The sequence below is a fragment of the Capricornis sumatraensis genome, chromosome 21, assembly GCF_032405125.1.
Source record: "Capricornis sumatraensis isolate serow.1 chromosome 21, serow.2, whole genome shotgun sequence".
NCBI classification, from domain to species: Eukaryota; Metazoa; Chordata; class Mammalia; order Artiodactyla; family Bovidae; genus Capricornis; species Capricornis sumatraensis.
This window is the reverse complement of record NC_091089.1, coordinates 45,661,089-45,674,855: the sequence shown is the minus strand read 5'-3', so window position 1 is coordinate 45,674,855 and position 13,767 is coordinate 45,661,089. Positions and strand designations below refer to the sequence as shown.

The 13,767-nt window shown below is 42.2% G+C and overlaps 1 protein-coding gene across 1 annotated transcript in view; it reads left to right on the top strand.

The window, feature by feature from the left end:
* Positions 1-13,767, top strand: part of SPIRE1 (spire type actin nucleation factor 1) — a 76,492-nt gene that overhangs the window by 59,759 nt on the left and 2,966 nt on the right. The window contains exons 9-11 of the mRNA XM_068993696.1: positions 728-818; positions 7,494-7,636; positions 13,276-13,413. Coding sequence (XP_068849797.1) covers positions 728-818; positions 7,494-7,636; positions 13,276-13,413 — 372 coding nt within the window. The remainder of the gene's footprint in view (positions 1-727; positions 819-7,493; positions 7,637-13,275; positions 13,414-13,767) is intronic.

Below are 13,767 nucleotides of genomic sequence, written 5' to 3'. Positions count from 1 at the left end.
TGATCATAGATTAATATATTAACCTAACTTTCTTCTATATTTAAAAATATTTAGCAGTTTTCTCTATGTATTACAGAATTGAGTTGTCTTCCAGTTAATATATATCTCCTGTCACATAGTAAGTAGTAAATTTTTCATGAATAAATATTGTACTTCACTTTGGTATAGTCGAAAACAAATTAAGAAGGTCTCCTCACAAGTAATGGGAATTTAAATTTTATTTGACACAGTGCAGACATATTTCTCATGAAATATGTTTTCATTCATTCAACAAATATTTATGCATTACTTAGTGGGATGGACTTGGTAGTAGGTAACAACAGTGAACAAAACACATCTACTCTGTAGGGGTTATAAGTCTGTTAGTTTTTTTAATGTGTTAAATACTTGACTGATGATGTTAATCACCATTTGTTGTGTGCCGGGTGATGTGTTAAGCATTTTAAATGTGTTCTCAGATTTGTCCTTGTAGTAATACTATTGAAATTATGAAACTGAGATAAGAAACTTGCTCTATGTCACATCACTCTAATGAGGAACAAAGCCGGAGCACACCCAGATATGTCTAATTTTAGATCCCTTCTAGCTTGTCTCCAACTTGCTCTGAACCTTGGACATTAAAATGTGGTGCCTCATGTTACCTCTTATGAGTGAACACTGCTAATGAGCATGAGAGCACTAGTGTCTAAGAGATCTGACTCTCCCGCTTGCCCTGTGTCTTTTTCAGGAGGAGACCCTGCCCAGGTCCGCCAGCAGCAGCAGTGCGTCTCCCTCCTTCCTGGAAGACCCCTTTCTGGAGACTGTGTCCACAAGGAAGAGTGAGTATTTGTGGTACAAAGAACCAGTGTCAGATGCCTTAAAAAACATGTTTAACCTAGGAAAGGGAATCCCAAAGTGCCGCCTTGTCATTTGGGGTAACTAGTTAAAGAACCAACCCTGGAATTGTCCTGGTCGGGAGCAGAAATAATCATTTTTTTCCTAGAATAACATCATAAGATAGGGCTAAACTGGTAATTAGGTCTCAGGTTCTCAAGTTATAGTAAACCAGTCACCTTTAGGTTTACAGATAATAGCTGTAGGGAGTAGGTCGGCCTGTGTGTACTTTTTGGAATTACCTCATTATCTAAATTTAAGCCAGAAGCCCTGAATAATCACACTTGTTATCATTCCTGCTACACACACAAAATACACTCCCACACACCCTTCCCCCTTATCCACGTACAAGTTTAGATAATAAAAACACCTTTATAACTCTTCAGGTAATAGGTTCTAATACAGAATCTAAAATGGAATGATTTTGAAAAGTACTATTGGCCATCTTTTTGAAATACTTATTGGCTGTGTTGGGTCTTCACTGGGGCATGTGAGGTCTCCATGGTGCCATGTGGGATCTTTCCCTGAGGTGCAGCTGTCCAGTTGTAGTGTGTGGGCTTAGTTGCTCCAACGGATGGGATCTTAACTTCCCAAACCAGGTATTGAACCTGTGTCCGTGGCATTGCAAGGCAAATTCTTCACCAGTGGACCAGCAGGGATGCCCCAGTGTTGGTAATCTTTTCATTTGTAAGATTAATATAAAGGATTAAAAATTCTATATTAGCAGGGAGGATTCTGGGAAGATGGCAGAGTAGCAGGCACCGTGTAGTCGTCTTCTCACCTACACAGTAACTGTAGCGGCAGAATCTGTCTGATATATTCGGAATGCTAGAATCTGCTGAATGCTTACAACTTCCAGGGGAAGATGGTGAATTGTGGTTAACTTCAGTAGATTTCAGCTCTTAGTGAGTGGCAGCCATTCATTCCCCTGTCCCTGTCCATGTGACAGGCAGCTGTGTACCATTCCTGAAGCAGCTTGCACACAGTTGGCGGGGCCAAGATGGACAAAATGACCTGGTCCTCCAGATCTCGGGGCTCTGTATTCTGGTCACTGCTTCTGATTTCAGAGGTGCAGACAGAGGTAGACGGCTGTTGCTAAGCTGTTGTCAGCTTCCCCCTCACCCCTCCATATTTCCGGGGGATATGCGAGAATTGGAAAGTGACCATGAATGCCCAGGGAATGGCTCATCAAGGACCTGAGGAGATGTTACGTTTTCATCAGGCTGATCTTCAAAGATCAGCCTTCAACAATAAGAGAAACAATGAATAGAGACAGTAACAAAACTCAGCAAACTCTGAGGAAGGGTAGAATCTAATTTCCAGAGTTACCACATTGATAAATTCAAATGTCCAGTGTTCAACAACAAATCACAAAGCACATAAAAAAACAGGAAAGTATGGCTCATTCAGAAGAAAAAATAAGTCAACAGAAACTGTCCCAGAACAAAAGGGAGGTTTATTTCTATAAGCATTTATGTTAAGAACAAGACTTGTGTTGAAAAACAATATTTCAACAGGTAGTCGCACAATAAATGTTCTGGTTTTAAAAACAAGAATGATGTCAAATCAAAAATATATATATAATTTGTAAATATCTTCTTTTGTTTTCTGGGTTATCTTTTCACTTTCTTTTTTTCACTTTTTATTTTGTATTGGGGTATAGCTGATTAACAGTGTTGTGACAGTTTCAGTTGAACAGTACAGGAGCTCAGCCATACATATGCATATATCCATTCTCCCCCAAACTCCCCTCCCATCCAGGCTGCCACATGACCTTGAGGAGAGTTCCATAGCACTCTAAAGCTTTCGATTGGAACATTTAGTCCATTTCCATTTAAAGCAATGATTAATATTTGTGCATCTGTGCTTAGTTGCTCAGTCATATCTGACTCTGCAGTCCCATAGACTGTAGCCCACCCGGCTCCCCTGTCCATGGTATTGTCTAAGCAAGAATACTGGGGTGGGTTGCCATTCCATTCTCCAGGGTATCTTCCCAACCCAGAGATCAAACCCAGGTCTCCTGCATTGCAAGCGGATTCTTTACAGGCTGAGCTACCAGGAAAGCCCGTTATTGGTATTTATTGATATTAATAGGTATGTATGTACTGCCATTTTGTTCATTGTTTTGCAGTTGTTTTTATTTCCTTTTATTCCAAGAATAATCTTTTTCCTTGATGATTATCTTTAGTGTTATGTGGAGTCCTTTCTCTTTTCTGTGTGTGTATCTGTTATATAGGCTTTTGGTTTGTGGTTACTATATAGGTTCATATATTGACAGGTGAATATTTTAAGCTGATGACCTCTTACATTTAAACACATTCTAACAGTACTACATTTTTACCCTGCCACACACATTTTGTTTTCAATAATCGCATTTTACATTTTTATTTATATTTTTAGCCCTTTAGACCAGTTTATTTTATATCCATTTAATATATCATTTGGGACTGCCCATGGTCCAGTGGCTAAGACTCTGTACTCCCAAATGCAGGGGGCCCAGGTTTGATCCCTGGTCAAGGAACTAAATCCCACATGCCGCAACTAAGACCTAGCTCAGCCAAATAAATAAATAGTAAATATTAAAATATATATATATCATCAAACAAAGTACAATAAAGTTTATAACTGGGTGCATAACAAGGTAACTGTAAACAATTTAATACCACTGAATTGTATGTTTTAAAATGGTATAATTCGTAAATTTTTACAGTGTACAGTTGGGTAAGAGGGTAATTATTATATGTATCTTACTGCAGTTATTTAAAATTTTACTAAGAAAAAACAGAGTATCTTTAGTATATTGACTTCATTTTTTGTACATGTACATGTGGAGGTTTCAGTGGTTAAAATTCTTCAAATAGGACTTTGATTTACTTAGGCAGATTACTAAAATGGACTTGGAATGGGTGAATTTAACTCAGTTGACCATTATATCTACTACTGCGGGCAGGAATCCCTCAGAAGAAATGGAGTAGCCATCATGGTCAACGAAAGAGTCCGAAATGCACTACTTGGATGCAATCTCAAAAATGACAGAATGATCTCTGTTCGCCTCCAAGGCAAACCATTCAATATCACAGTTATCCAAGTCTATGCCCCAACCAGTAATGCTGAAGAAGCTGAAGTTGAACGGTTTTATGAAGACCTACAAGAACTTTTAGAACTAACACCCAAAAAAGATGTCCTTTTCATTATAGGGGACTGGAATGCAAAAGTAGGAAGTCAAGAAACACCTGGAGTAACAGGCAAATTTGGCCTTGGAATGCAGAATGAAGCAGGGCAAAGACTAATAGAGTTTTGGCAAGAAAATGCACTGGTCATAGCAAACACCCTCTTCCAACAACACAAGAGAAGACGCTACACATGGACATCACCAGATGGTCAACACCGAAATCAGATTGATTATATTCTTTACAGCCAAAGATGGAGAAGCTCTATACAGTCAACAAAAACAAGACCAGGAGCTGACTGTGGCTCAGATCATGAACTCCTTATTGCTAAATTCAGACTCAAATTGAAGAAAGTAGGGAAAACCCCTAGACCATTCAGGTATGACCTAAATCAAATCCCTTATGATTATACAGTGGAAGTGAGAAATAGATTTAAGGGCCTAGATCTGATAGATAGAGTGCCTGATGAACTATGGAATGAGGTTCGTGACATTGTATAGGAGACAGGGATCAAGACCATCCCCGTGGAAAAGCAAAAAAGCAAAATGGCTGTCTGGGGAGGCCTTACAAATAGCTGTGAAAAGAAGAGAGGCGAAAAGTGAAGGAGAAAAGGAAAAATATAAGCATCTGAATGCAGAGTTCCAGGGAATAGCAAGAAGAGATAAGAAAGCCTTCTTCAGAGATCAATGCAAAGAAATAGAGGAAAACAAGAGAATGGGAAAGACTAGAGATCTCTTCAAGAAAATTAGAGATACCAAGGGAACATTTCATGTAAAGATGGGCTTGATAAAGGACAGAAATGGTATGGACCGAACAGAAGCAGAAGATATTAAGAAGAGGTGGCAAGAATACACAGAAGAACTGTACAAAAAAGATCTTCACTACCCAGATAATCATGATGATGTGACCACTAATCTAGACCCAGACATCTTGGAATATGAAGTCAAGTGGGCCTTAGAAAGCATCACTACGAACAAAGCTAGTGGAGATGATGGAATTCCAGTTGAGCTGTTACAAATCCTGAAAGATGATGCTGTGAAAGTGCTGCACTCAATATGCCAGCAAATTTGGAAAACTCAGCAGTGGCCACAGGACTGGAAAAGGTCAGTTTTCAATCCAATTCCAAAGAAGGGCAGTGCCAAAGAATGCTCAAACCACACAATTGCACTCATCTCACATGCTAGTAAAGTAACGCTCAAAATTCTCCAAGCCAGGCTTCAGCAATACGTGAACTGTGAATTCCCTGATGTTCAAGCAGGTTTTAGAAAAGGCAGAGGAACCAGAGATCAAGTTGCCAACATCCGCTGGATCATGGAAAAAGCAAGAGAGTTCCAGAAAAACATCTATTTCTGCTTTATTGACTATGCCAAAGTCTTTGACTGTGTGGATCACAATAAGCTGTGGAAAATTCTGAGAGAGATGGGAATACCAGACCACCTAACCTGCCTCTTGAGAAATCTGTATGCAGGTCAGGAAGCAACAGTTAGAACTGGACATGGAACAACAGACTGGTTCCAAATAGGAAAAGGAGTATGTCAAGGCTGTATATTGTCACCCTGCTTATTTAACTTATATGCAGAGTACATCATGAGATATGCTGGACTGGAAGAAACACAAGCTGGAATCAAGATTGCCGGCAGAAATATCAATAACCTCAGATATGCAGATGACACCACCTTTATGGCAGAAAGTGAAGAAGAGCTAAAAAGCCTCTTGGTGAAAGTGAAAGAGGAGAGTGAAAAAGTTGGCTTAAAGCTCAACATTCAGAAAACGAAGATCATGGCATCCGGTCCCATCACTTCATGGGAAATAGATGGGGAAATAGTAGAAACAGTGTCAGACTTTATTTTTTGGGGCTCCAAAATCACTGCAGATGGTGATTGCAGCCATGAAATTAAAAAACCCTTACTCCTTGGAAGAAAAGTTATGACTAATCTAGATAGTATATTCAAAAGCAGAGACATTACTTTGCCAACTAAGGTCCGTCTAGTCAAGGCTATGGTTTTTCCTGTGGTCATGTATGCATGTGAGAGTTGGACTGTGAAGAAGGCTGAGCGCCGAAGAATTGATGCTTTTGAACTGTGGTGTTGGAGAAGACTCTTGAGAGTCCCTTGGACTGCAAGGAGATCCAACCAGTCCATTCTGAAGGAGATCAGCCCTGGGATTTCTTTCCAAGGAATGATGCTAAAGCTGAAGCTCCAGTACTTTGGCCACCTCATGCGAAGAGTTGACTTATTGGAAAACACTCTGATGCGTTGGGATTGGGGGCAGGAGGAGTAGGGGACGACCGAGGATGAGATGGCTGGATGGCATCCCTGACTCGATGGACGTGAGTCTGAGTGAACTCCGGGAGATGGTGATGGACAGGGAGGCCTGGCGTGCTGCGATTCATGGGGTCGCAAAGAGTTGGACACGACTGAGCAACTGAACTGAACTAAGCAGATTACATCAAAAACAACAGGAGCTGACCTTGGTTATTATCTGTAATTGTTATTTGACCAGACCCATTAAATATTATAGAGACTCCATTAAATCACATGATGGATTTCTGTACCTTGATTGAGGGAAGTATATTCTGGTTTTTTTAGTGATTTATTGCTAGGACAGTCCAAGTGGATGGTCATCTCCTCCTCACTGTGCTGACTTTCACTTTTCTTCACCTTATTGTGCAGAGGATAGGAGGAAGGATGGACAGACAGACAGCAGAGTTCTGTGATGTCCTCCTGTGTTTCCACAATGTGAATCAGAGCCTGAAACATTGCCCCTTTAAACTCTGTCCCCAGATATTCCTAGACAGAGAAGCAGCGGCATATATAGTATTAACATTGAAGCTGAAACTTATTTTAAATAAAGCTTGATTTAAACTAAGGATAAAATGTCTTGATACACATCAAGAAGAAACAGTCTTCATATTTTATCTTTTAAAAGGAATGTATACTTGACAATTTTGGTATGATTTGACACAAACAATTTACATAATTTTCACATGCTTTTAAAATAAAACCCAAGATCTATTCCTTGAATTCTTTGCCCTTGAAATTGTTCATTGAATACAAGTCTTTTGCCCAATTAAAAAAAAATTTAAATAAAGCCTAAGACTCTTAATTGCAAAATTCTGTGGAAAATAACAGGATGGCATTTGTATTATGAATCTGAGACTCCATTTATGTTGCATTTTATGCATGAATTTGAATATTGAACACTTTTTCCTTCTCCTTGCTATTTCAGTAGTAAGTTTATCTTGCAAAGATTATTCTGTAAGTCTTCCAGGGTCCCCTAGGGGCCTGCAGTCCTAATGTTGATCACTCCAACAAAATCAATACTTCATCTTTGAATGCAATTTGTCACATATGGCAGAGGGTTTTCTGTTAGAAATTTGAAACCTAATTTGCCTTTTTTTTTTCCTTTATAAGAGAACTGATTTTAGTTTGGTTCATTCTGTTTCTTCAGACCCTCCCAAGTTCTTGCCCATATCCTCCACACCTCAGCCTGAGCGACGGCAGCCACCCCAGAGACGACATTCCATTGAGAAGGAAACACCCACTAACGTGAGACAGTTCCTGCCGGCATCCAGGCAGAGCTCCCGGTCTCTCGTAAGTAGCCCACAGACTCTGCAGAGCAACTTGTAAGCAGTTAGAGACCTGGAATCATTAGTTTCCTTGAGAAGCTTCCAGAAGCTAGAATGAACTTTATAATAACCTTATTTGTTGTTATTAGCAGAAGAAAAGCAATCCTAAGAGTAACCAAGTGAAATCTGACATTCTTTGTTCATTTAAAGTACTTTTCTCCCCCGGAACACTTATTTATGGTTGAAAGTATGGATATTTATTAAAGAAACTCTTTTTTCCTTTCAAATGCCACTTAAAAATTGTTGAAACTAAACAGAAAACTTAGTGAAGTCTGACTACAGTAGACTCTCATTGAGGTAGATATCCAAAGGGAGAATTTTGATTCATAAAAATCCATTGTTCCTTGTTTTCAAGCATGTTTTGTGATACTGGAGTCACTGCAGATGTTTGGATGTGTTGACAGTTTGCGCTGTTTTCCAGAGACGTCCAGGCTCACGTCATAGCTATTCACTTATCAGGCAGGGGATGTAGCCCACGAGGTCCTTGCAGGAAGAGGCAGCGGATCTGCCAGAGGAAACCTGCCTAAGTTCTTTCTCTCCCACTTGACTTCCCAAATACCTGCACTGTTGAGGTTAAACTTAAAATTAGCAGTGTAAAGACACTGTCAGATTAACTACAAGGAGTATTTGGCTGGTGCATGTGTGCTAAATTGCTTCAGTCATTTCAGACACTTAGCGACTCCCATGGACTGTAGCCCACCAGGGTCCTCTGTCCATGGGATTCTCCAGGAAAGAATACTGGAGTGGGTTGCCATGCCTTCCCCTAGAGGACCTTCCCAACCCAGGGATCGAACCCATGTCTCTTAACGTCTCTGGGGTTGGCAGGCATGTTCTTTCCCACTAGCACCACCTGAGAAGCCCTATTGGCTGGTGATAGAAACTTTACCAAGGAAGGCCATGAGGTGTCTTCCTGGCGTAGGGCAGCTCAGTGTATATAGTCAGGCCGTGAGCTGTTTTTGTGGAGGAGGAGAGCAAGGTACAACCAACCTGCCTTTGCGGAGAAGAGGCTTAGTGAGCAGGCAGGGGAGCCCATGGTCTGTGCAAACTGGTATTTGTTCACAGAACTCCGCCTCCTCCGCCTACCTCTAGGTCCCAGCTGATATGCGAGAACCTCCAGATCAAAATCCTGACTTTTCTTGCCAGTAGCTTATCATGGGAAATCCATAAAATCCCACTCCTTTAGTGGCAGTGGCGTCTAGTTTTGTAAGTATTGTTTTTGAAAGTATGATTTAGCTATTTTTCTAAGAAAACACTGAATCATTTTGCATTTATAAGGAGTCAACTAAAGACAGCAGAAAAGTCTTTTGTTGTGACTGATTTTCATTTATATTGGACCTTCCCCCCTTTCCTCCTGGGGTTTCCCAGGTGGCGCTAGTGGTAAAGAACCCGCCTAACAATAATGTAGACACAGGAGATGCCGGTTCAATCCCTAGGTCAGGAAGATCCCCTGGAGTAGGGCATGGCAATCCACACCAGTGTTCTTGCCTGGAGAATCCAATCCCATGGACAGAGGAGACTGGTGGGCTGCAGTCCATGGGGTTGCAAAGAGTCGTACACAACTGAAGAGGCTTAGCACCCTTTCCTCAGGATGTTGAAAGTGTACTTTTTTCGTCATTTGGTCAGATGACTGGGGGCAGCGCCCTCCGAGTAGGGAGGGGTGGCTGCTGGGTGTGTGTTTCTACTGTCATCTTGGGCCTGCATCCCGCAAACCTGTGTGGGAGATTAAGAGTTCACAGGACAGCTGAAGTGTTGCTGTGTGAACTCAGATTCTCCAGCTGTGACTTTGTGGTTGATTTCCTTTTGACACACATGGATGCAGATGATGGCCTGGAGACTCATGTGGAATCTAACATTAATGCCCTCCATGGTGTTTTTGTCTGTTTTTCTTTCATGCTCTATAATGATTCTGTATCAGTCACTCATGTTCAGCAGTATTTTCTCCATTTCTTCTCCCCTGCCGTTCTCTTCCCCATACGTATTGTTCAGGTTCCAAGGATGACCAGAGCATGGCCAGCACCGCCTTTCCGACCACTTTTTTCTACCCTCCAAACAGCTTCTCTGCTCGGCTCTCACCCTTTGGAGGCAGCCATGCTGGGGGTAGCAGGGGCTGTTTATTATCTGTGTGAGAGAGCTTTTACCAGCAGGTGGAGACACACACAGGTTGGCCTCCTTCTGCGGGCTCTGGGAATTACCTTCCTCTGTCTATGGTCGTGATGCCTCAGCTGCCGCACTCTGCACAGATTAACAGCTTAGATGGACACTTTGCTTCTGACCGTTGATTCCAGTCTTTGGTAGATGCATAGATCACACCATGATCTCAAATGACAGGATGATAGTGAAAGGACAACAAACTCAGAATGCAGCACCGTCAGGGAGCCTGTGGGCGGAGCTTCTGAGGGGCCTGATGGAAAGGCATTCCTGCCAGCCTCCCCCAGAAGCAGTCATCCACACTCAGCTGCCCAGCCAGGGAGCCACAGGGATTCTTCCTTCTCTCCAGCTCCCGTACAGCTGTGTTATGATGGTCAGGATGGTTGTTACAAAAATCCACCCTGCTTCCCTGTACAGAGAAATCAAGTTTTCTTTTATCGATGTGATTATTTAAAATACTCATTTTGTAGTCTTTGAGATTTTCATACAGAATACACTTTTTATAGAAAGTATAATTTCCAGACCTCAGTAGCATAAAAAGCCTTGGGACCATCTTCAGGCTTCCCCTGCGCACAGTGCAACCTGTGTGGCAGCAGCCCGCCTGGCTCTGGGGTCCTTCCTGTTGACCAGACCTGTTCTTGATAAGCATACAGCCGCTAGATTCTTTGTTATTCTTTATTACCCATCTTGGTTCAAAAAAGAAACTGAATGTAAATGAGGTACAACAGATTACTTTCTCTTCATTTGGCATGAAATTCAGGTTCAATCCTGTTTTTCGTTTTTGATCTGGCCATGTGAGCACATGGTCAGATGCAGGAGTGGCATTTCGTACCACCCATCCTGCTGTTTCTGAAGATCTCTGACATTTTGTTTTTATTTTCAACCCTCCCCAGTCTGTCTACTAAGTCTACAGATGACTTTAGATATATAATTTACCTTGAATTTTAAAGATGAACTTGAAAAAAGAGTAAACTTAATATTTGCTCTTTTTAAGTGTGCTTTCCTTTGGTTTATTAAAAACTGAAAAGGCTGTTTTGGATAATTGTCAAATCTCTCCTACTTATTTATGAAGTTTGGGCTAACCAAAAACACTATAAAATGTGACTGTTTCTGTTTCTCCAGCTCAGTAACAGATGACACACTGTGCTCTCTAATTCTGTGCTGGCTTAACTCCGACGCCTTTTAAATGGTAAATATAACCAGAATATTTAACAGAAACCCAGCCATTTTAGTGACATATGTACAGTGAGTTCTAAAGGCACCACAGCTGCTCCTGTAGTATGTTGTAATCTCTGAAAATTTAAGATTTAGCTTCCCGTTTCTAAATTTGGGAGCTACCCTGCAGCACAGAGCAGCCAGAGAATCAGAGTCTTGCTGCTCTGGCCCCTGGCGTCCGTGCTGGGCCAGGACCCAAGTTCCATGCTTGCTGTAGCGTGACCGGCCCCTCATGACGGGGGACGGGGGCTCAGCTCAGGGTGGGGCACGAACCCTGAGTGCTCTTCACATTTTGCGGCATGAGGATCTCAGCAAGATCTGGGGTAATTTGGCTTTGGGGATGTTGAATCAATATTTTTTCATCAGTTGAAAAAAAATAAAGCCAGTCTATAATTATTTATTTACTTTCATGTTGCATTAAAGTTTTGTTGTCCTTGGGAAAGCACCAGATTTAAAACATTAGCATTTGACCTGATGGAAGCTATTTACCAAAGGATAATCTGCTTGAAATTCTAAAAAAAAGAACATGAACACCAAAAAAACCCACTGTTTCTTACTTTATCTGACAGAGCAGTGGATTTGGGTATGGTTCAAAGCAGAAAGTTGAAAGTAGGCTCTGACTGAGCCCGTCTGTGTCTCGAGGCTGAGGAGAGGGCAGTGCCTGCTATCAGGGTTGCAGCACATCTCACCGCCTGTGTCACGTTGTAAGGTTGCCATCTTCCTAACAACACGGCCACCAATCTCCGGAGCAGTCTTCTGCTTGTTTGCTAGATTCGTATATAGGTAGTCATGCTCGTCGCTGATGAATAAAGACGACTGTAAAGACTTCTTAACGACACGTCAGAAGCTGAGAAAAGTTGCTGTTCAGTGTGTGCAGCTGGCGCATTAGTCTGAGCACAGTTGTGATGTCCAGCACTCAGAGGCCGTCGTGTCCCAGTGGACATACACACACTGTTCTCAGGGCCGAGCAACGCACAGTAAATATTGGACATGCCAACTGAAGCCTGTTATCTTTGACAGCTCTTCCTACTGAGAGAAAATTGTGTGATGGTGGGATTTTTTTAGTATTTAGACATTCTAGAGCACATGATATAATCTAATAAACTATCCTCCCATCCTCCAGATACTAAGCTGTTCATCTTAAAAATTCAACTGCAGGATCTTTTCTAAAACATTTTTAGCAAATTTAATCTTCCCTAAGTTAGCTTGAACAGAGATAATTTTGTAATGACTATAAGAAGCAGTAATTCTGCAAATTTTCCTTTTTTATAGTAAATGCTAATGTTTGTCAAGTTTGCAGCCTAGATTTGTTTTTGTTTTTCTCAGATTAGAAGACAGAACTGAATGTTAAATCTCCATGAACTGCATCCAGTCTCGTGCTTTCTTGTTTGGCTTGTCTGAGTCCAGAATGCCTGTGCACAGCACTGCTGTGTGTGTGGGTGTGAGTTCCAGTGTGTGCACACCGAGGGCATGGGTTTGTGAGGCCCACATGCTGTGGGTGCACAGGATGTTTCTGTCTTTCTGCTGGGTCCACAATCAGTGCAGGGCCAACTGGGAGCAGGCAAGAGGCTCTTTATTCAGTGGGATCAGTTATATCAGCGCCATCCTCCACAATCCCGTGTGGAAAAGTGACAAGGGCTCTGGAGTGCATGGGGCAGCCCAGCACTGACCTCCGGGTCCAGTTCACTGACATCATTAGGAGTTTTCAGGCTGTGCTGATGTAACTTACCACTAAATAACGTTTCTCAGTGTCAGTTACTAACCATCTTCTTTGGGCTCTTCTGGGTACCACAAATCAGTGTTTAAAACTGTACCAGTACTGTAGATTTGCTGTTTACCTTTGAGCAGATAGTATACCACAGAAAGCTACATACTGTCTTTGTGTATCAGAAGAAAATGGACATAAATTTGGTTTAAAGCAGCAACATTTCCCCCAGATTTCAGGACACAGAGACTCAGCTCCCCTTCAGGGACTGGAGATGTTTGAGATGCATCTGAACACACATGAGAAACTTCTGTTACCGGAGGTCTTGGTCGGCTAGTGCTACCTGGGACCCAGCAGTCTCCTGCTACCATCTGGGTGTGATCAGAGATTGTGGTCCCCAGAGTGAGCCAGCTCTGCCCCAGGGTTTCCTGAGCCTCTTTCTTATTTGGAGCTACTAACCAGGGCCCTGAAGTGGAGGGGACATGACCTTGCTGGAGGGGGTGGGGCTTCTTGCTCACATGGATTCTGACTTTCAGGAGGAGTTCTGCTACCCGGTGGAGTGCCTGGCACTGACCGTGGAGGAGGTGATGCACATTCGTCAGGTCCTGGTCAAAGCAGAGCTGGAAAAGTACCAACAGTACAAAGATGTCTACACAGCTCTGAAAAAAGGAAAGGTAGAGAGCCCTTTCCAGTTGGCGGGTCATGCAGGCACTATCTGCTGCCAGGTGGCACGGGGCTTTGGGGGCTCCAGGGGCCAGAGGCTCACCCTCTGCCAGGCAGTCCCTGTTTCCTTGCTCACAGAAGTGAGTATTTCTTCCATAGAAACAGAAAGCCATAAGGTTTCAGACCACTATAATAAATAATGGTGTGCCTTCCCAAAACCAGGTCTGCTCTTAGCTGTTAAACTTTTAAAAGATTATTGAGAAAATATATTTGAGAAACACAGGACACTTTTTTAGAATCTTCAGATAGCTTCCATGATGGCAAGACCCTTAAGAGCTGTGGCCTTTTTCTCCCATTTAAAAGTA